Source organism: Miniopterus schreibersii (genome assembly GCF_964146895.1).
Source record: "Miniopterus schreibersii genome assembly, chromosome: 4".
Classification (NCBI taxonomy): domain Eukaryota; kingdom Metazoa; phylum Chordata; class Mammalia; order Chiroptera; family Miniopteridae; genus Miniopterus; species Miniopterus schreibersii.
In genome coordinates this window covers 75,113,707-75,136,341 of record NC_138105.1, presented here as the reverse complement: position 1 = coordinate 75,136,341, position 22,635 = coordinate 75,113,707, and the positions used below count along the sequence as shown (strand labels likewise).

The following is a 22,635-nucleotide window of genomic DNA, read 5'->3' as shown; positions in this document are numbered from 1 at the left end:
TGGGGGGAGGGGGCTGTGGTGGGAGTAGAAGCAGCCTGAAGCTGAGAGTGTCCCACAGGATCCAGGACATTGCTTGCCCTGGTGTAGCAGCCACAGTCATTTGTGGGGGGCGAGGGGAGACGGGCTGGCACTGCGTCTGGGGGGAAGTGTCCTAAGTTCTCTGGCGCCAGATTCTGAGAAGTATAGCCTGGGGGGATCCTTTTCCACTAGCTGTTCTCTTCTCCTCTCTTCTCTTAAGACCTGAAGTCTAATTCTTGCTGGATTCCTTCTTTGAAGCCAGTAGGAGGTCATGCAGAACAAGGTTACTCCAACATACTCAGTGTGAGGTTCCGTATATGATTCCTTCCCTTTTTCCTCCCCAGTCCTTCCTTCTTCCTTTCTCCTGTTTGAATCACCAGGATCTTTGTGCTTATTTCCACCCTGAGTACATACTCCTGGCCAGTGGGATATGTTTCCCAGGAATAGAAATGTGCCCCTGACCCTGTCCTTCCTGAGCACAGAGATGCAACCCTGTGGGTGGGTGGGAAAACTAGGGCTGGGGACTAGGCTGGACCACAGCCAAGTTTTCTGAGATGTTCTCTCCAAGTTGAAAACAGAACAAGTCCAGACATTGAAAGGTAATTAGTTTAGCTCCAAGTGGATCTGGGGATAATCTCAAACTTCAAAGCTCCTCTGTGTGTCAAGACCTGGGGAGTGGAGGAAGGGCAGGCATCAGAGACTAAGTATGCTGTCGGAGGACCAGAGGCCACCGTCCTTCACCCATCTCTTCTCCATTGCTACCCACATCATTGGATTTTTCCTCTCCTTCCCCTAGAGCCTAGAACAGTGCATGTGCTTCACAAGTCATCCAGGCTGCTGCTCAGGGAGCAAAGGGGCTCACCTGTACTTAAAACCTTGTTGTCATTCACCCAAAAGGAAATGAAGCTATAGCCAGAGGCGATGACCTTGATTTCTTCCCCAGGCTTTCTCTCCCCAACCCTGGAAACTCCCTTTGCTGTCCAGGACTGACCCCTCACATCTCTGAGCCCCTCCTAAAGCCCTCAGCAATGTGCTGTGGCATGGATTCATGGAACTTAGGTCGAGGCCCCACCAGGATCCCTGGTCAGTTGAATTCCACAGTCCAGGTCTCTGAGCGTGTGCCTCATCTTCCTCAGTTTTGTTCTAGGAGCTATAGATGCGAAGTCTTTGCTCTCACAGAGCTCATATTCTGGTGGACATGTTCAGAACACACATTTAAAAATAAGATTATTACAGGTTAAAGCAAGTGTTACAAAAGAAAGAAACAGATTGGGATGACAAAAAGTAATGAGGGAGATGGATTTTCCCCAGGGTAACCAGAATAGTGACCTTGCAGAGGTGATATGTGAGTTGAGAACTGAAGGAGGAGAGAACATTCTGTGTGAAGAGCTAAGGGAAGACACTTGTCAGCAAAGGCAACAGCAGGCGCAGAAGGCCCTTGGTGGGAAAAGGCTTGATGTGTTCAACCAACAGAAAAGAGCCGAGGGGCTGTAATTGTAGTTATGAGCAAGGAAAGAATGGGGTGAGATATGATTGGAGCAACAGGCAAAGCCAAGGCCTGCTCGAGGCCTGCAGGACTTGGTAAGGAGTCTGCTTTACTCCAGGAACAGTGGGAAGCCTTGAAGGGTTTCACCAGGGTGTGTGATGGTTGTGCCGCTTCAGATGCTTAAGATGAACAGACTGGGGAAAGACAAATTTGCAGGCGAGAGGAGATGGCATTGGAACAGGAGAACACAAACAGATCCATGGAGCATGTCTGCCTAATACTAGTTATAACTGAACGTGTTCTATGCTTCTCAAGGGCAACCCCTCTCCTCGTCCTTGCATTGATCACACATCTGTAGCGCACCTGTCACGTGCTGAGCATTGCCCTTGACTTCTGTTAGTCTGCTCCATCCTCATATTCGGCCTCTGAAATAGTTACTATTCTTATTTTGTAAGCAAAGAAACCTCAAGGAAGTTGATTTTCAAACCCCGATCTGCCTGATCTCCACAACACTATCCATACAGATGCTCACAAACGTACAATTGGATGGGTAAAAAAATAAGTCGCCAGTTGCCCAAGGGGTGTACTGTGCAGAGTGCAGGAGAGTCTTTTGGCTGAAAATAGCTTTCCTACACATGGAAAACAGAAGAATTTTTGCCTCCAAAGACCTGAAGGCCTCAGCTGATTAAGAGATGGGTGACCTGGGGGATGAGAAGTATATTCTGTCATTGTCACCTGTTAAATGAGCACAGGAACTCTATATTGTCAGGGAATGGGAGTCAGGAAAGTTGCATGTGGAAGAGTGAAAACTCATTCCGGAAAAGGGGGGCATTGAAGACAACAGGGATGGTGAACGCTGGAGGGAATAATGGTAATAACATAATAATAGATGCCAAAGAAAATGCGCGCCGTGTACTGAGTGCCTGGTCCACACCCGTTAGCTTATCGTGGTATCTCACATGCGCCTCATAACGAACCTCGGGGGCAGGTATGGCTGCGGCTCCTTGATTCTAGGAGGCCGTCAACTTAATAAAAGCTTTTCCTAGGACAACATACATTACAGTTACACAGTGATGTTTTGCTGTGTTGTGCTTTTACTAATGGAACATAGAACATATTTATTCTTAACCCAACCGCTTGATCCTTCAGGACGACAGTGCACAGTGGAATCCAGGCCTTCACGCACGGAGTTGCGTCTTCTGGCTCCTTCCACTGTGCACATGCGACTCTCCATAGCCTGCCTGGGACATTTTTTGCCCCTTTAGGATCAACAGTATCATTTAGAATGGAATAAAGAGCGCAGGGTCCTCCTGATTTCCTGTTTTATTAACCATATAGCTTTGTCTTTCCTAATTGGCTCAGCTATGTTTTGACTGGCTAAGAAACACTCCTGCAGTGAATGACAACAGCCTTTCTTTGCTTTGAAAATCATGTGACCTATGCTCACAGATTTGCCTAAATCTGTGCGTGTGTTGGCATTGATATCCCAGTGTATTCATTCCTCTGTCCAGTGAAGGGCAAGGTCGTTGTCATTGTTTTCAAAGTTTATTATAAGATGCGTTCTTATTACTTTTTTAAAAAACTAAGTGTATCTTAGAATTAGTTTATGAAGCTGAAGATTGAAGAGGTTGAAGATGTTAGAGAGTTTACCTCACATGTCAGAGCTGGCAGGAGGCATAACTGGGAATCTAAACCATCTATCACATACATCTCAGCGTTCAAGGGTGTAATTATTTCCCTCCTCTTTCTCTCTGGAACCCTCTCCAGTCAGGCCTTTCCTCCCGCCACACCACCAAAACTGCTCTTGCGAGGCCACTGATGACCTCCCCGCGGCCAAGTCCACTGACTGCTTCTCAGTGAGCAGTACTGACTCCATCCTCAGAGACAGCTTCTTACGTGGCTCCCTCAGGTCTCCTGCAGGCGCTGGAAGCTTCTCAGTTTCTCTCCCTCATACTCCTCACAGTGCTGCCACCACGGGTCAGTCCTCAGACGTCTCTCGTCTTCCTGCCTTTGCTTCCTCGGTGGCCTCTTCTAGTCCCGTAGCTGGCTTCTCCATGCAACAGCTTCCACATAGAAACCTGCAGCCGCCGCAGCTCCCACCCCTCCTACCGCCCACTCTCCAGCACCCTCCACGTCTTCTCCGACATTTCCACCCCCACTTCATCCTAAACTGGCTCCTTCTGTGATCTTTGTAGCTCTATAAACAGCAACAGGCTTATTCTAGTTACTCGACTGGACTCTTCTCTTTCTCTTGCTCCATGCATTCGCTCCTGTAGCAAATCCTATCAGCTGAAACTTAAAATTAAATCTAAAATTTAATCCAAATCTACCACCTGGCCCAGCCATGGCAGTCACTCACCTAACATAATTGGCTCACCACGTCCACCCAGGCCCCTCAACAGCCTCTTCTCCACCCAGCAGCCAGAGGGACCCTCTGCAGCCTCAGCAGATCATGGTGTTGCTGCTTAAAGCCATCAGAGTAACAGCCAAAGCCCTTAGGCCACCAGGCTCTGTGTGGCCCAGGCCTGCTAGCTCCTGACTTCTCCTCCTGCTAACTGGCCTCCAGCCGCCTGGTCTCCTCGCTGGCCTCCCACGTGCCAGGCACTCTCCACCTCAGGGACTCGGGGCTTTCCACGCGGGGCTACTTCTGAGCTGCTTCTCTCTCCCCCACATTCCCATGTGACGTGCTCCCTCATTTTGGGGTATCTCTTTAAGTGATACCCCAACAGAGAGGCTTCCCTTATGCTCCCTGTATAAACACACCCCCCCCGAATTCCGTCCCATGTGCTCTGCTTTATTTCCCGTAGCACCTCTGTCACTTGAGATGGTCCATGTTGTTTGTTCATGGCCCATCCACTTTGCACTGTACACGAGCCCGTGAGCACAGAGACGAAAGTGTCTTAGTCACTGCTGTGTCCGTGCTCAGAAAAGCGCCCTTGGGAAGCAGGCCCCTGGTGAGTGTTTGTTGAATTTGGGGACAAAGGAAGAATGGAGAGCCTAGAGACAGGACTGAGCTTCTGTTAAGAGACACATGCACTTCTCCACTGCCCAGACCCTGCTGTAAGAACCCCCTTCAAGTCACCCCCCAGGACCGCAGTGACTAGCCCTGGCTCACCGCTGCTCGGTGTCTCTTCCAGGTCTGCGCTCTTCCAGGCTCGGCGAGGCTGTGCTATGACCGCAGTACCCTCAGGGAGCCAGGACTGCCCCTCGCAGCTGCACCAGGTTCCCGCGCTGCCCTGCCCGGCCCTGGCCCCGAGTCGCCATGGGCAGCGTCAGTAGCCTCATCTCGGGCCACGGCTTCCACAGCAAGCACTGCCGGGCCTCGCAGTACAAGCTGCGCAAATCCTCCCACCTCAAGAAACTCAACCGGTACTCGGACGGGCTGCTCAGATTCGGCTTCTCCCAGGACTCGGGTCATGGCAAGTCCAGCTCCAAAATGGGAAAGAGTGAAGACTTTTTCTACATCAAAGTCAGTCAGAAGGCCCGGGGCTCCCACCACCCTGATTATACTGCACTGTCCAGTGGAGACTTAGGGGGCCAAGCTGGGGTGGACTTTGGCCCGTCTACCCCACCGAAGCTCATGCCCTTTTCCAATCAGCTAGAAATGGTAAGTGGGGGTCTCTGGAATGGCAGGGGAGAGCAAAATGGGTGGAGAGCACAGGGCAGGGAGGGATGGCAGTGGTGACCGAAACATTTAGATCTTCAAAAGGCCAGAGCAACTTGGTGAGGGTGGAAATTCCCAGCCGCACTGCAGAGATCAAAGGTTAGGCAACGGAAGCGAGATGTTGGTCAGTCTTGGGTGAGCCCGTGAGCGAAGGGGAAATGAAAGGCTTTCTGAGCTCCCCCGGGATGTGCTGGATTGTCAAGGCAGGACCAACAGCAGCATTTTCAAGTGCGTGGGAAGGAGGGGGAGCTCTGGTGTCATCTGGAAGAGCAGATGGGGAGTCCGCTTGGAGAGCTGACAGCTTCTCTTGCTAGCAGACTCCTCATTTGCTGCATGGTGGCGTGGTGGCTCCTCTCAAGCCGGGCCAGCCGCCGACTGGCTGGATGAGGGCAATGAGTTTCTTGCCATCATCTTTAGCAGAAATGAGGGCAAAAGAGTCCTTCATACTCAGAAATCCAGTCCTCATGCCAGATCAAGCTCTCATGGGGCCAACCAGTGGATGCCAAAAACCATGTTCCTATTTCATCCCCAGGCCCCACACTGGCTTTGATACACTAGGAAGTGGCCCCGTATGTCTGCACAGAGCCTTAAGCTTTTTAGACTAAAGGGATTATAAATTGCATAGTACTCTACCAATGAAAATGACAATTTTAAGGAAAGGGTTATGTCAAGTGTCCCTCCCAACCCTTTGAGGAGATCACCGGGGAGTCTACTGGAAGGGGCAGTGGAGGTGAGCAACGGGTTGACTTCTACAGGGACTCCATGCTCACCCAGCCTAACGCTCCTGTCCACGCCACACAGAGACAGAGCCAGAGCTGTCCATCTCAGGAGGCTGGGACAAGCTGGTGGCAGGTGGCAGTTCATAGGGGATTGTTAAGGACATCCTCCAGGCACAGAACTGCTTCTCCTCAAGAGATTCAGCACATTGGCTGCTTCAGAGCACCATGCGAGGTCGTCTAGGATTATGGCCAAGAAGGGTGCCATGTGGCTGGGTGGGGAGGGAGACATAGGTCATATGGTTCTTTTCCTCCCTAGGCCTCCGAGAAGGGTGCCGTGCGGCCTACAGCCTTCAAGCCGGTGCTGCCTCGATCAGGAGCAGTCCTGCATGCCTCCCCCGAGAGTACCAGCCACCAGCTGCACCCCGCCGCTCCAGACAAGCCCAAGGAGCAGGAGCTGAAGCCCGGCCTGTGCTCTGGGGCTCTTTCTGATTCCGGCCGCAACTCCATGTCCAGCCTGCCCACACACAGCACCAGCAGCAGCTACCAGCTGGACCCTCTGGTCACAGCTGTGGGTCCCGCCAGCCGTTTCGGGGGCTCGGCCCACAACATCACCCAGGGCATCCTCCTCCAGGACAGCAACATGATGAGCCTGAAGGCGCTGTCCTTCTCGGATGGGGGCAGCAAGCTGGCCCACCCAGGCAAGGCAGACAGGGGCTCCTCGTGCGTGCGCTCGCCCATCTCCACGGACGAGTGCACCATCCAGGAGCTGGAGCACAAGCTGCTGGAGAGGGAGGGCGAGCTGCAGAAGCTGCGGCGCAGCTTTGAGGAGAAGGAGCTGGCCTCCAGCCAGGCCTACGAGGAGCGGCAGTGGCGCTACCAGGAGGAGCTGGAGGGCTCCGAGCAGAAGTGCAGCAGCAAGCTGAAGGCGGCCTCGCAGAAGAGCCAGCGCACACAGCAGGTGCTGCACCTGCAGGTGCTCCAGCTCCAGCAAGAGAAGCGGCAGCTCCGGCAGGAGCTTGAGAGCCTCATGAAGGAGCAGGACCTGCTGGAGACCAAGCTGCGGTCCTACGAGAAGGAGAAGACCAGCTTCGCCCCCGCGCTGGAAGAGACCCAGTGGGAGGTGAGACTGGGGGTGCTCCATGTTTGGTGCCCGGGCCCCTCCCCTCCTCCAGGTTCTGGCCAGTGGTGTGTAGACACAAGCCGCCCAGCACACTGCACTAAAGGGCTGGCTTCATGATCCAAATGAGGGGCTTCCTGGTAACCATACCAGGGATGCAGTTAGTCCGCGCTTCTCACTTTCTCCCTGTCTGCTAGGTACACTCTTCCACCGGTCCCAGCACCGGTGGAAGAGTGTACCTAGCAGAATTGAATTTATTGACCAAGTCACTGACCAAGAGGCTGAACCATAAGAAGCAAGGCCTAGCTGAACCATAAGAAGCAAGGGCCAGCTTGCTTCATCTGCTCACAGCAGGCTCAATAGAAGCACAGCCATACCTGAGTTCATGCTGGTCCAAGAGCCAGGAGAGAGAGAGGATATATTACTTTTGAGGGAAGGGCCTCCACCCACTGGTGAGAGTGACCCCATTTGTGGCAGGTCGCAGTGACAGAATGGATCACTCCCCCTAGAAGTGTCAGTGGGGATTCTATCAAGCGTCTGAGATGGAAACAGGACAGGAAGAAAAGGGCTCACGTGCGCACATGCACACACTCAGGCACACTTGGAAGTGAAGGCTCTGCACCTGGCCACTGGAGAACCAGCTTGACCCCCACATCCTGCTGCCTGAGGGCAGCTGTTCTCACTGGGAGGCCCCTGGAGGTGGTGCTGGGACCGGTGGGAGAGTGTACCTAGCAGCTCTGTGGTTCACCCCAGGCAGACTCCACCCTGGAAAGGGACTGAATGCCATTGTGTCTGGTTGGACCAGCACCACCACCCTACAGCACAACCATCTGCTTGCACTGGAGCTCTCTGTACTTGTCCTGGAAGTTAGAAGGACAGTGTTACCAGAAGTAGAGGAAAAGGGCCCTTTCTATGGAAGAGATGGATGGAGAACTGGACAGGTGGGAAGGGAGTCGCTTCCTGTTTGCCAGGTTTCCCAGGGTGGAAAGGATGTGGGCACAGCAGAACCTGCCCTAGCCACTGTTTCTCAGCCTGGGCTTGGGGACACCTCAGAGATATAAGCTATATAAGCCAGTGCTGGCATTAGGCATCCATCCTTGTTTGTCCCATCCAGAGCTAAGCTGGACATTGCTGTGAGCCTCAATCAGGCTATATAGCAAAACAATAAGTTAAGTTCAATTAAGCATTTATAATAGCATAGACATATTCAAACATATTTATAATAATAATGTATAGAGTGTTTATTAAGTGTCAGGCCCTAGGTTCTCTCATCTACTCCTTACCCTATGGAGGAGTTACTGTTACTAATCCTCCATTTACAGTTAAGGAGACTGAGGCACAGAGAGGTTATGATGGCGAATAGCTAGTTAGATGGCTTGCCCACGGCCACCACATAATAAGTATCAGAGCCAGGACTTGATGCTGACAGCTTGGCCCCAGAGTTCACATTTTTCATCACTGCACCATATTGCCACTATGCTAATGGTCACTCAGGTCATAAGTGGTCAAGTCAGGATCCCAAGCTGGCCCATGCCTCCACCATGCCTCTGTGCTGCTCCCTCCATAAACAAACACAGGCTTGTCCCTGAAAGGTATTCTCGGTCCCGGTCAATGCTTCCAAGGTGGTTCATGACAACAAAGGGGTTTCTACCATGAGAGGAAAAGTGGGAAATACCAAAGTGGCTTCCAGAATCCCTCCTGTTAGAGCCCCAGGCGCTGGCTTCATTCTACCAGCTTTCCCAGGGCAGCGGGAAGTACACTGTGACACACAACCAGACTGGCCTTGGTCTTCCTCTGAGCCACTCAAGACCCTGAATGGCCCAGACCCAGAAACACACCTATCTGCTTTAGCACCTTTGGTTTTGTTTGCAGGTCTTTGCCAACTTTGTTGGGGAACAGGAATAGAAATGGTGGAGGCCCAGAGGCAGGGAGGTCACAGTCGCCATCATTTGGTAGATAGGAATCAGGCCCTGCCTCTGAGCCAGGCACAGTGCTCGTCACGGGACGAATGTGTGGATGTGGTCTTCACCCCAGTAGGGAGGACAGGAGCTGGGTGTGTGCAGGGGTGAGGTCAGAGTGTATGGGCATAAACACAGCGATGGAGACGTAGCAGACATGGAAATCAGTGCCACTGATGTTAAATGTGGATGCTGGAGATGCTGGCAGTGGGCAGATTAAACCACTGACCATCGATGGACACATGGCCATAGGTATCGACTGAGATTTCTACTCTGAATTAGGGTGAGGGAGTCATGTGGACAGACCGAGCCAGACTGCAGAATGAAATGAGCTTCAGGGAGGGGCTTGGCCCTCATGGGTCACTCAGACCAGCATGCCTGGGAACCCTCTGGAGGCCCCGTGTCAGGACAGCTTCATTCTGTGAGGCAGGGAAGAGGTAGCCTGCCCTGGGCGATGCCCTCTCACCTCCTGGCACTCTCTCTTCTCTCCCTCCCCGCCCCCGGCAGGTGTGCCAGAAGTCAGGGGAGATCTCTCTCCTGAAGCAGCAGCTGAAGGAGTCCCAGATGGAGGTCAACGCCAAGGCCAGTGAGATCCTCAGTCTGAAGGCGCAGCTGAAGGACACGCGGGGCAAGCTGGAGGGCATGGAGATGAAGACGCAGGATTTGGAGAGCGCTCTGCGCACCAAGGGCCTGGAGCTGGAGGTCTGCGAGAACGAGCTGCAGCGCAAGAAGAACGAGTCCGAGCTCCTGCGGGAGAAGGTGAACCTGCTGGAGCAGGAGCTGCTGGAGCTGCGGGCCCAGGCCGCCCTGCAGCGGGACTGCGTGTCCCGGGGGCCCGGGCTGGGAGCCGGGCCAGCGCCCACCTTCTCTGAGGACATCCCTGCGCTGCAGCGGGAGTTGGAGAGGCTGCGGGCCGAGCTGAAGGAGGAGCGGCAAGGCCACGACCAGATGTCCTCGGGCTTCCAGCACGAGCGACTGGTTTGGAAGGAGGAGAAAGAGAAGGTGATCCAGTACCAGAAGCAGCTACAGCAGAGCTACCTGGCCATGTACCAGCGGAACCAGCGCCTGGAGAAGGCCCTGCAGCAGCTAGCCCACAGGGACGGTGCGGGGGAGCCTTTGGAGATTGACCTGGAAGGGGCTGACATCCCCTACGAGGACATCATCGCCACCGAGATCTGAGGGGCCTCCTGGGAGAGGGAGAGCTAGGACCTGGCATTGGAGGCAGGGGTGCAGAGCCTGTCCAGGAGGGCTCCCCTCTCCTGCTTCCCTGCTCAGTAACTGGGCCTCTCTGAGAGAAGCCTGCCCTGACGCAGACCTGGGATCCTGAAGGGGAGAGAAGTGGAGGGGAGAGGAGGGACTGCCACATAGCCTCTCTTTCCTTTTCCCGTGGTCCAGTGCTCACCATTCTGCAGCCCACCAGACCTCTAGCTCTCCCAAGAGATGGGCCCAGGGGTCTCCATCATTTGCTTAAGGTCTCCCTAAACCTTGGCCTTTATTCAAATATTTAGAGATACCCTCCCCCAGGGATGGTGGCAGCTGTGGTGAAGGCCAGTGACCTCTCTTCCCACATTCTCCCTCCCCTGGATACACTGGGATGCCTTGGAAATAGAAAGAAGCCATTGGTGATCAGAATCCTTGTCATAACCTGAGCTCTTCCTCTGGCCAAGGGGGTGCAGGGGTTGGAGTGGGGTGTGGAGAACCTGGCTTCGCTACATCAGCACTGGCCTGATCCCAGCAAGCCACAGAAGGGAGAAAGAGCTGGGTAGCCCAGGAGAGTCTACTCAGCAAGGACCACAGGGGGCAGAGGGAGAAGCTCAAGGCCAGACCCTGCAGGTCCTGATAACTGGAGGTGAGCAGCTCTGGGCAGCTGGTGGCCTTTAATCTCAGTGACCACTTTTCTTAAAGCCATAGATACTGAGGACCTGGGGAGGTGCTAGGAAGGGAAGATTGAAGGCACCATGACACGGGGTGAGTGTGGCTTTCCATTTGAACAAAGGAGAGCCTCCAGATGGTTCCTGGTGGGGTCTGGAGGCAGGGCTTCCCCGCCTGGTTGAAGTTGGCCAGTGACCACTTTGAACTTGTTTTCTCCCCCAAGAATCAAGCCTTTGCTGGATCCAAAATAACCTATATCCGCTGAGGTGGTTCAGGATGACCTGGGCAGCGGCATACCTTTTCCCTTCACATCGCCAGTGCCAAGTTCAGACAAGAGTCCTTCCTGGTCAGGAGGGGTGGCCGGAGCCCCAGGCAGGGAGAGTGAGAGGCGCAGACACAGCCTTATGAAGGTCCCCAGGGCCACTGGCTGGCCTCCCTCCACCCTGAGCCCCACAGAGCCCTGGACTGTGGAGAAGCCAGAGGCTGCAGCTGCCGGGAGCTGGGCCAGTGCTGGGGAGGCTGCTTTCCTTCCGAAGGTGTGCAGAGCTGGGGGAGGACAGCAAAGGTAGGGTGTCTCAGTTGCTTGTTTCAGAATTTTTTTTTTTTTTCTTTCTTGTGTTTTCAGAAGCAAGCCAGATCTAGCAGGCAGTCGGGCTGTTCCATGTGCTATTTTTGACTCTAGCCACAGCTGCTGTTCTTAGGACAGCCAGCCCTTGCCGGGTTCCTGAGCCTCATGCCTGCCTGCTGGGAGGGCTCACGGAGGCAAGGGGGATGGGGGATGAGAATGGCTGGGTCTTAGCAGCTCCACACCTACCCCACCCACCTCCCTGACCTCTGACCTTTGGCTACAGCCCTCCCCTACCCCCCACCCCATGGGAGTGGAGCTGCTCTTCCTGCCCCTGACACTCCAGGACCCATCACGTTCCTTCCCTGAGTCTGGGGTGAGGGGAGGGCCACCTTCCCTGCGGTTGGCTCTGCCTTTCCATCCCCAGGGCTCAGCTATGCCTGAGCATTTCTGGAATTTGAAGCCATGGCTCTTAGTCATAAACCAGATTTAAACCTGGAGTCCACAGGCCAAGAGCCCCTCCCTGCCTGGAGGGCACTACCGCCACTGGGCATAGTGCAGACCCCCAATCAAAGATGTCCCATTGCCTGTGCCATGGCCCTTCCTCCCTCCATTTCCACCAGCCCGTGCCTTGCGTTCTTCCTCCCCGTGAGACAGCCCCCCAGGACAGAGACAGGGGCTGCTGCCCCCTCCCCAGGCTGGAGACACCCCTCCCAAAGAGCAGTCCTTCACCTGAGAAGTGGTGGGTGCTAACTGGGGGAGGTGGGTGCTAACCATGACGTGACAGTGCCCTGCACCCCACATCCCTGCCCTCAGCCAACTCATGGATCCCTCCCTGAGCTGCCACGAGCCCAAGGCCCCAGTATGGCCCACAGTAGCACCAGGGTGCATCAGGGTCCTGTAACATAGCAACCTCACCACCCTGTGGCTTTCTTCCCCTCCCTTTGGAAAAACGTCCTTACTCCTCCTGGACCATGCCAGACCCAGCCTCTCCAGAAAGAGGCTGTGAACAGCAGAGGCTGAGCAGGGACTGGGGAGGTCCAGTCCGACTGCGTGGGCCTCAGAGCAGGCAGCCTGGCCCCAGCCAGCGTGAGCTCTTCACTGCCCTTCCCTCTTCGCTGCCCTTCCCTCTGAGCACTCCTGCTGGCATGAGAGCTCACTCAGACCCACCCACTTGCTCCCCAAAGAATACCTGGCACGAAATGTTCCAGCTGTCTGCAGAAAGCAGCATCCAGCACCACCTCTCCAAGGAGGGGATTCTGCCCCTGGGACTTGGGATGACCAGACTCTCACCAGTGCCCACTGCACGTGTCTCCTCTGGCCACCAATAGTTCAGATGACTCCTGCTGGGCACACTCTGCCCACTGTGGGCACTAACCTCTGTGGGGGCTGGGGGCCATCTCTCCCTGAGAAGCAACCGCTGAGCCTCAGCCCCTGCCCTGGTCTTGTCCTCACCTAGCCGAGGCTGCCCAGAGGTAAGCCAGGCTGGGCTGCTGGAGCAGCAGCTTCAGGAGGGTCATTCCCTGTGGGCCCCGAGTTCTCCTGAGCCAGAGCCGTTCACCCTGTGCAGGTGGGTGCTCCCCTTGCCTGCAGCATGGAGGGTCCATGCTGCGTCTGCAGGCAGAGCCGGAACCCCCAGCCAAGGCTGCCTTTGGATGGACTAGCATTTGGAAGAATATGTACAGTTATTTTTCTCTTGGTTGTTTCTTGTTTGGTTTGCTTTGCTTTTGACAGCTTTGTTTTATTTTCTTTTTGATGCCCCTTTCGGCTATGTAAACTATTTCTGTTTTTATTTATGAATAAAGAATGCCATTTCTCATGCCCTCCCTAGCCCGTTTTATCTACTCAAGCCACCCTCCTTCCCCTTACATGCCGCCCAACAAGCCCCTCTCCATCTGAAGGGCAAGGAACAGTAGGGAAGCAGGCCTGGAAAGGGACAGGCCTGGAAATGACTCTTTCAGCTATAGGAGGGGCAGCAAACGGGGAGCAAAGGCTTTCCCACCCCCATCTCCTCTGGAGCACTGTCCAGGACACAAGCCTTCCCTGAGCCCCCAAACCTGCTTATTATTTTAGGGGGGGAGAAGAACAAAAGGGAAAGAGAGAGAGACTGCTGCTTCCCCAGAACAAGCAGCTGGGGCCTCAGCATGGCCACGCCGGGCGCAGGCACAGGAACCCTCGCGGGGCCACAGACTGTGCCGCCGAGCTTGCGAGGGGGAGCGCAGCCGCGTTCCCCCGGCAGCCTCCGCAGCAGGTGCCTCCCGAGTGCGGCGAGGAAAGTCACGCTGCCTCCAAACCTCTCCGCAACCGTGCGTGGCAGGTGGAGCATCGGGCCTCACCTTCCATCCCCTCGCGCGAGCCTGTGTTCACTCAACAAATACTGAGCTCCGCCTCGATGGCAAGCTCTGCCCTCGATGCCGGAGATACAGAGGCGAACGGGACAGCCGAGGCCCTTTGTCCTTACAGACCCTACGCTGTGGAAGCCACAGAGCAGCTGCTCCTCCACCCCGGTGAGCGGTGAGCGCTGTGGGGGAGGCGCACAGGGCACAGGGCGCGCTGTCTGGAAGGTTCAGGGAGGGGGGAGACTGCTCCAGGGAAAGGAAGGCTGGAGAACCAAAATGTCTCCTTCTTTCAACGTTCTGGGAGACTGCTAGTCACTGTCCTTCCCTAACTTGGACCTCCCCCTGCCCCCCCCAAGTTCTCTCTCTAGGAAACCTCCCCTTCCCCGGGGCCTCAGCAGACAGTTCTTTAACAGGCGGCCACTCCCAGCTGTCCTCTGACCCCAGCATCTCACTACAACCCCTGTGGCCCTGAGCAGCCCGAAGCCTCACCTTCCTCTCCCACTAAAACACCTGCACCCACCACTTCCAGTGAAGACCGCCGACAGGCCTGACGCATGCAGCATCGCGCTCCCGCGTCGCAAGAGAAAAACAAGGCTGTGTGAAATGGCATAATCCCTGTATGGACGCCTCAGTTCAAACAGCACCTTTCCGTATAACTTGAGTGAGAAATGTTCAATTGATTTATTCATCTACACATATTTTTACATGTCTGTTTCTTTGCCTCCGCAGACATTTATCCAGCACACTGTATAATCAGAACTGTTCCCCAGCCTGGCTGTATTCCACCAATCTCGGCTTACAGTGGGAGCGTCCTTGGCCCTGTGCTTTTCTTTGATCCTGTCTCTCTAATCAGACCCTAGATCCTGTAGTGTTCACTCCGAAAAGCCCTCGCCTCCTTCCTCTTCCCTTCCCTCACCCACTGGCCCAGCTGAGGTCGTTAGGGTCACAGAACGCCCAAGACATCTTAGACATCTTCTACTTCGACCCACCTCACTTTGACAGATGTGCTAGAGAGACTAGAAAGGACTTCCTCAAGGTCACACAGCTAGTGAATGACAGACCCAGTCACCTTGACGGCCCTGCTAACCCTGCTGGTTCCTTTGCCACACTCTGGTCCATTAACTGCACTGGCACACAAGTCGGGTTTATCCCCCGTGCTGCTCCCACCAGGCCCTCCTTTGCTCAGACCCTTCAGGAATCCCACTGACCGCAGAATAAAGTTCAATGCCCTCAGCTGGCTTCAAGCCTCTCCACTTTACGGTTCCAACGCCTACCTCGCCAACCTGAATCTACCTGCAGATCAAAGTATATTCACTGAAACATCCCATCTACCATCAATATAAGCTCAATAAACACCAAGATGTTCCCCCGGTCCGGTTATGCTCTGCCCCCATCCTGTTCCACCTGAGACCGCAGGTGCCTGGATGGGAGGCAGCATGGCACGGGGTCAGGTGCTCAATCTGAGGGCTCAGAGCTGGCTGCCCTCACCCCCAGGCTCCACCCTGCTGCACTGTGTGACCTTAGATAAGTTACTTAACCCTGTGCTTCAGAGGGTTGTTTTGACAATTAAATGAGATAATGCTAATAAAAATAAGCTAGAGTTGCTATTATTACTACTATCATAATTTGTTAACCACAATTAGTATTGTTTGTTAATATAATGTTACTGCCTTGATCTGTGATGAACTACAGTGGTGTCCCAGCAAAGCTTCAGCCCTTGGGGAACAGCTGACTCTATTCTGGTCAGCTGTCTCCCCCCACCCTTCTCCCCACCCCTGCTCTCAACTCCAGAAGGCTGGCTTGAGGGGAAAACCCACCGGGGAGAGGGCGCAGCTGGGGGAAGAAAGGAACAAAGAGGAATTTGCAAGGGGGTGTCCTGGAACAGGCCTGGGCCTGAGCCAGCCTGTGGCACCAACCCCCCCCCCAAAGGGAGCAGTTAGCATCCGGCTTCCCACCCCAAGTGCAGCCTCTCCTTTCTCACGGCCCCTCCCCCACTCAGCCTTGTCTCACAGCACCAGCCTGAGCTCACACACACTCATGTGTACACAGGCGCACACACACGTGCACACACACACACACACACAGGCACAGATTTCCCCCTACATTGTCCCTCCTGCTCCCCACCCCCACTGCCTTAATTAGGGCTTATTGAGCAGTAAGTAGCTCAAGAGGCATTTATGATCAGTGACAGGTGAGGCAAATGAAATATTCCTTACACCAGAAGTACAGGATGATTTGCCAGCCGTGACCCATCACCAGTGGCACCTTCTTGGGCTGCAGGGTCCAGCAAGGCGCTCCCTGTGTGTACAGCCTGTGGGTTCAAAGCCAAGGCTCCCTTTGCTAGATTGGTTTTTCCAGGCAGGAAGACAAGCGCGCAGCAGAGCAGGCCAGGTGGGCGGGGGCACTGCCCAGGACCACAGAAAGGTAGTTAGCGTGCACTGGCTGGGCTGATGACTTCCCAAATCTGCACTTGCATCTAATCTGCACACGGATAGATGCTGCGGCTCAGGGAGCCTAGGCCCCCAGGGTACAAGGCCTGGTTGTGACCATAGCACAGACACCAGGCTGCCTCTCCTTCCACCCTTACTACAGTCCAGATCCACTGTCCCTGACAGGCCACAAAAAGGTGGTCTGAGCCCCTCTTGCCCACCTACCGACTGATGAAGGGAGGCCGACCATCCCCTCAGCACATCCCTTCCCATCTCAGAGTCCTGAAATTCCACCTTAGAAATGCATGTCTTTGGGCCAAACTTTCAGAAGTATGAATATTCCAGGAGAGGTGGCCCCCGAATAAGTGAATGGAATTCCGAAGCATTTCCCAAACTAGAGACAAATGGGGCCCTGGGAGATCGCTGGCTCTAGCAGGGAAGCTGGGTGTGGACACAGTAAGGGAGCAGGAGTGAGTAGCCGAAGATCAGCTGGTCCAAAATCACCTTGTGTCCCCCCCACCGCCACCGGCCGTCAGAGTGGCCTAAGCTCTCCAGGGTCACCCATCCTCCAGCCCCTGAAAATGCCAGTCTGAGCCTGGTCTACTCTGGCCCCAGCTTTGGCCACTATCAGACTGGAGGGAGAGGACCACCCACTCAGGCCTCAGGACCATCCATCCAAGCCCATTCTGTATAGACAGAGAGCCCAGTGAACCAGGCCTGCCAGGGAAAGAGGTAAGGAGGTGGCTGAGCACCTTTGCCCACCCTCCAGCCCCACCAGCCCCACCAGCCTCCTGCCCAGCTTCCTGCAGGGCCCCTGTGAAAGCAAATGCTTTCCAGGGAAGTTCTGGCTCCGTCTCCCATCTGGCTGGGCCTCAAAGGCTATACTTAGAAAGCGGGAGGGGCCACAACGAGGCCCATTGGCAGCTCGAAGCCAGAGCTGGCATCACAGAAAGCATAGCCACGGGAAAACCAAAGGAGCCCCAGCCCAAAGCCGGCTTCCCAGTCAGTTACCAGCTCCCTCCTGCTTCCTGAGCCTGAGAAAAGCAACTGTTCTCAGGCTCAGTTTCACACTGCCATCTTGAAATATCTTAGTTTAGTAGGGTATTTTCCTATTTACGATTCCCAAAGGGCACAACTATATAGAAAAGATAAAAGCCTATCAAGATACTTTATTCTTCTTACACACACACACACACACACACACACACACACACACAGGGTAAACCTGCAAAAAAGACAATGCTCCTTTTCTCTAGATTCCGGATATTTTTAAATTGATGTTGAAATTTAGGGCTTGCAAGGTGTGTGAGTGTGTGTGTGTGGGGGGGGGATGTGGTGGGTGTGGGTGTGGTGTGTGTGTGTATACATGGGTGCGGGTGGGGAGGGGCTGCAGGGCACTACATTTCTTCCATTTTATCCCTACCCCTCACCAGGAAACAGGTCAACCTCCAGAAAGTGCCTGTGACATTGATGAGGTTCCCCAGGAGGCGGGCTCTAGGACAGATGCATGCAGCCTCCTCGGGGGGATCTGTCCTACATCCCAGCCACTGCCCGTGGTCCCCCGGGAATAGTTGTAGCTGTGGGCTCAGGAGCTCTTGGAGCTGAGGGCGAGTCTCAGGGAATCTCAGCTGAGGGCTGCAGCCACTACACTCCCAGCTAGGGAATGGGTCTCCTCCTGGAGGGGTCCCCCCCCACAGCCTCTTTCTCTTCCCCCCACTCCTCTCTGTACCCGCATTGTTGCCTGCCCCCACCTCTCAACCCTGCACCACACACCAAAGCCGTATGGATGGGGGCCTTCATCCTATCTCTCGCCACCCCACCTCCAAGTCCTCACGGATATCACCAAGACCAAACCAAGAGTCCTGGGTAAAGCCGGAGGACAACGGACATGCACAATGCCCCTCTTCCTGCCCCCAAAGACAACGGTGCAGGCACTCAGCATCCTCACTGCCAAGAACCAAACTTGTTAGGAACTTCGGCAAGTTACAGAGAAGAGAAGGAACATTTGTTGAATATCTCCAACATGCTGTGTGACAGGCACTTTTAAGGACTTCTCGGGTGGTCCCAGCAAATCTCCCATGGTGAGACTTTAGGCTTGTGCAGGGCAGCTGGGGCACCAGAACTGGGACTGGCAAGGAAAGGGGCCTCGGGGCGCGCTGTGCTGTGCGGTTCTGAGTCGCCCAAGAGCCAGCCCAGCAGTTCAGCTGTCAGTAACCTCTGAGCAGCAGCCCCAGGAGCCAGCCCAGCACGTCCTTGGCCACAGTGGGTGCTCCGTCCTTGGCAGAGGGCTCTGAATGGCAGTTAGACTTCCCACAGGCTTCACTGCCAGTTCCCCTAAGTGTCCTTGAGCAAACCCCTCAACCTCTGAGGTTCCCTTCCCTAATCCACATGTCCTGACGATCCAGAGGGTCCTTGGTGAAGACTCTCCCCCTCTGGCTGCTGGCGAGGCCACCTCAGGCTATAAGTGACAGAGGAAGTGGCCATTTCCAGGCGATTGTGTTCCACACAGAGGAGAGAGAACAGGCTGGACACTAATGGCTGCACGTTGGGGAGGTGGCCTGAGAGGGCTGAGGGCTCCCCATTCAACCGCCTAAGGAGGCAAGAGATCATTAAGCTGCTTCAGCCTCCCAGGCAGGAGGCTGGGAGGAGACTAGCATGGGGAGGGGTCCCCTGCTTCCTGTCCCAGGAAGGGCAGGCACGGTAACTGGCCCTCCTTTCTCTCAGAGGCACCGGGATGCTGTCCCACATCCACAGGGACAGCACGTTGGTTCTGTGGCTCCAGGTCTACGTCCCACGGGAGTCAGTCTACATCCCACAGGAGTCACAGCACTAGTCACAGCACAAGATTCTCACCTGGTGGTCTTTCCCCCTCACCATGCTCCAATCTGTCCCCTGAGGCACCAGGACAGGCAAGGAGTGCCACCAGCCAGTGTCTCTGACAGTGAAGGCCAGAGGAAACTGACAGGCTGCTCTGTTGGGACTGGGTGCCTGGCTTGTGGGTGGGACATAGCCCACCCTTGGATCCCAGCAACCTTCTGACCCATGAGGTTGCCCGCCACTGGGGCGTGGGGGATGGCACAGTGCACAGCGGTACAGCAAAGAGCCTCACCAACGGGGCCAGCGGCGGGGACAGAGCTGCCCCAGAGCCTGTGCTTTGAGCCCGGCTGGGCCTTGGTCCCGCTGCCTTCCAGGAGGGCTGCTGGCTGCCTGGAAGGAGCTGAAACACCTCTTCCCTCGGTTTCCTCCAGACGGTGAGCTCTGGAGGGTGCTCATTTCTTTCAGATCCCCACCCAGTGCCCAGCACAGGAGGCACCCACATTCAATCCGCATGCCCTGAGCAGAGGGGGAGGAGTGGGGGAGAGGGGGAGCCCCAGCTGCGCTCAGGACCGGCTTTGTGGCCGCGGAGACAGACGTGAGTAATTAGAAGATGGACTGTGCAAACAGCACGAGGAGCCAGGCGGGGCCGGGGGAGGGTGCTCTAGTCCCATTTCATTAGGTGGTTTAGGGCCCTGGTCATGCCTTAATTACATGGGGTGGGGGTGGAAGGCACTGAGGCTGGTCTCCCCTCCCCCAGCCACCGCAGACCGCCTGCTGTCAGAGCCAGGTCCTGCTGAAACCGCCCGGGAGGGTGGCGGAGGGGCAGAGGCCCCCACCACCACTTTTAGCTTCCTGCCCCGGGGGGGCCGGGGAGCTCTCAGCCTGTCTCCTCTTTAATTAAACTGGGGTAACACCACCTACCTTCCAGGGGCCTGTTCGTGTCCCAGGGCTGCCTAAGCAGTACCACAGCCCAGGTGGCCTGAAACAACAGAATTGGATTGCCTCACATTCCGAGGCCGGGAGCCAGAAATCAAGGTGCGGGCAGGGCAGGGCAGGGCAGGGCGCAGCTCCCTCTGGAGGCTCCAGGGGACACGGGTCCTTCGGTTTCTCCCAGCTCCGGGTGGCCTCAGGCGAACCCCGGCAGCAGGAGCCTTCCACCCTCCCCTCGGCTTCCCCCGGCTGCTTTCGAGCCTGTGTCTTCACACGGCCTCGCTCTCCCCGTGTGTGTCTCCTTTTTGTAAAGACACCAGTCATGTTGGATTAGGGGCCACCTCATCTTAACTAATTACAGCTGCAAGGATCCCATTTCCAAATAAGGATCTGTTCTGAGGTCCTGGAGGTTTGGACGTCAACACAGCTCAGCCCATCACGGGGGTTGGGAGGCCTGAGCCCGAAAGGCCACCGTTCGGGGTCCCTGTGCGGGCGCCGCCTGAAGCAGGCCCCGGGGAGCGGAGCAGGGGCCTGGGCGTGTCTGCAGGCGGGCGGGTTAACCCCTCAGCTTGTTTAAAGCCGCCCTCCGGTGAAGAAGGGGGTGGGCCCGGGTGGGTAACTCACTCGAGGCAACTTGATTTTCCTCAGAATAGCCCCAGGTCCCAAGAGTGTGGAACTGGGGCCCGACCCCTTTGAAGTGCAAATGCAGGCCCCCCTGCAGCCCCCCCTGGAATAATCTGGCCTGGCATCTGCCACCGCGCCCGGAAGTGCGCCCGCCAGCTGCTCCCGCTCTCGGCCACCGGCTGCAGTCAGGTGGCTGGAGGACCAGGCCCCAGGCAGCCCCAGGCCCCGCAATCACCACTTAGCGGGAGGAGTATTAAGGGGCTGAGTGTGCGACGTGCTGGCGGCAGCTGGGCCTGCCTCCCCATTTGCTGGGATACCTGCTGTCCCCGCCAGGCTGGGGGGGAGGCGGGGGGCACAGTGGCCCTTTGTTTAACAGGCAGCCCTGCGGGGCATCGGGCTCGGTCACAGAAGTCACAGAGGGGTAATGATAAGATTCCTACGAGTGGCTATGATAAGAATCAGCAAGTGAACTTGGTGATGAGGCGGTACAGAGGTCCTCTGCCGCAGAAGGGGTCCCTGCTGGCTGCTCCATGACATTATTTGGCTTCTCCTCAAACCCAGGGCCAGAGCCAGCACCCAGACAAGGGGTGTTCTGCTTCAAAACCCACCGGGGCTCCGATAGAGCGGCTGCTGCTGATACTCAACCTCTGGTCAAGTTAATTACCTCGAGCCTCAGTCTTCTCACCTGTGAAATAGGAACCATAATGCCTACTCATCAGTCACTGGGAGCAGCTGGAGCGAGTGAAGGGAAAGCACCCACCTTTAACTGGCCGCCCCTCCCCCCACGGTGGGCTAAGTGAGGGGAGAGGGAAACGGTAGTGTTGGCCTCAGGTCATCTTGGTGCTAAATGGAGGCCTTTGGGAGGAACGTTTGTCCCTTTCTCCCTCTACCCTTATCCCATGGAACTGTTCCTTCTCAGCCCTGCTCACTTTGCCACTTTGTGGGGTCACTTGCCTGTTTCAGGGCCCCATTTAGGATCAGTCTGGGCTGAGGTTAACAGGCCCTGGTCCTCAAACGGCTCCCAGGCTGAGGATAGACAGGCATCACCTGAGATGCAAGGCCCACCAACACAATGGATCGTCAGTGGCCCGGCCAGGAGCCGAGGCAACTGGGCTTAGGTTCTAAGGACCCCCTCTTCGGCATACACAGCTGTCGCCTGGGAGTGAGGCCAAGGCTGCCTTCCCCTTTCCCAGAGCCCCTCTTTAGAGGAGGGCACCCTCTCTTAGAGGGGACAGGGCGGTGCCACCAAGACTCTGGAGCCTGCAGGATAAAGGAGCTGACACCAGCCTGTGCCTTCCTGGGCCCCTCAGGGATCTTAGTCCTGACCCACAGCAGACTGGAGAGAGGGCATTGGAATTGGGTCTGTATGAGTGTTGTGTGGCTGCGGTAACAAAGAACCACTGACTGTGTGTCTTAAACAAAGGAAATGTGTTGTTTCACAATTCTGGAGGTCCAGAAACTGAGATGTCAAAGTCCTGCCCCAAATCAAGGTGTGGACAGGGTTGGTTCCTTCGGAAGGGTATGGGGGAGAATCTGCCCCGGGCCCCTCCTAGCATCCGGTGCTTTGCTGCTCATCTTTGTCCCTCCTCGGCCTGTAGCTGCACAACTCCAGTCTCCAAGTGTTGCTCTCCCTGTGTCGCCGCCATCTTCACACGGCAGTCTTTTTTTAAGGGACACCAGTCATATTGGATTAGGGCCCTACTCCAGTATAATCTCATCTAATCTAATTATATCTGTAACAACCCTATTTCCAAATAAGGTCACATTCTGAGGTATGGGAGGCTAGGACTTCAGTATAGGAATTTGGGGGTACATTATCCGTCCCATAACAGGACTTGGGGGTAGAATAAGATTTTGAGCAGAAAAGGAGCAGCCCCTTGTATGATACCAAAGCCAAGATGAGAGAGCTGGAGGTGTAACACACTGAGGAAAAGGCAAAGAATCAAGTGTGCCTGGGCCCCAGGACCTCGAGGTGGGAAGGAGGCCGCTGTCTCAGAACAATCACTGTGGCACACCTGTCTGTCTGCCACCTGGGAGACATGAAAGGCCAGCCTCAGCCCTGGCTTTTTCACGGTAATTGGGAATCTGCCTGTGAGT

General features: G+C 55.5%; 1 protein-coding gene across 1 annotated transcript in view; it reads left to right on the top strand.

The window, feature by feature from the left end:
• The window catches only part of LZTS1 (leucine zipper tumor suppressor 1), a 45,066-nt gene extending 31,842 nt beyond the window's left edge, over positions 1–13,224 (top strand). The window contains exons 2-4 of the mRNA XM_081135776.1: positions 4,642–5,111; positions 6,204–7,007; positions 9,470–13,224. Coding sequence (XP_080991902.1) covers positions 4,767–5,111; positions 6,204–7,007; positions 9,470–10,141 — 1,821 coding nt within the window. The 5' untranslated portion in view covers positions 4,642–4,766 and the 3' untranslated portion in view covers positions 10,142–13,224. The remainder of the gene's footprint in view (positions 1–4,641; positions 5,112–6,203; positions 7,008–9,469) is intronic.
• The last annotated feature ends 9,411 nt before the right edge of the window (positions 13,225–22,635 follow it).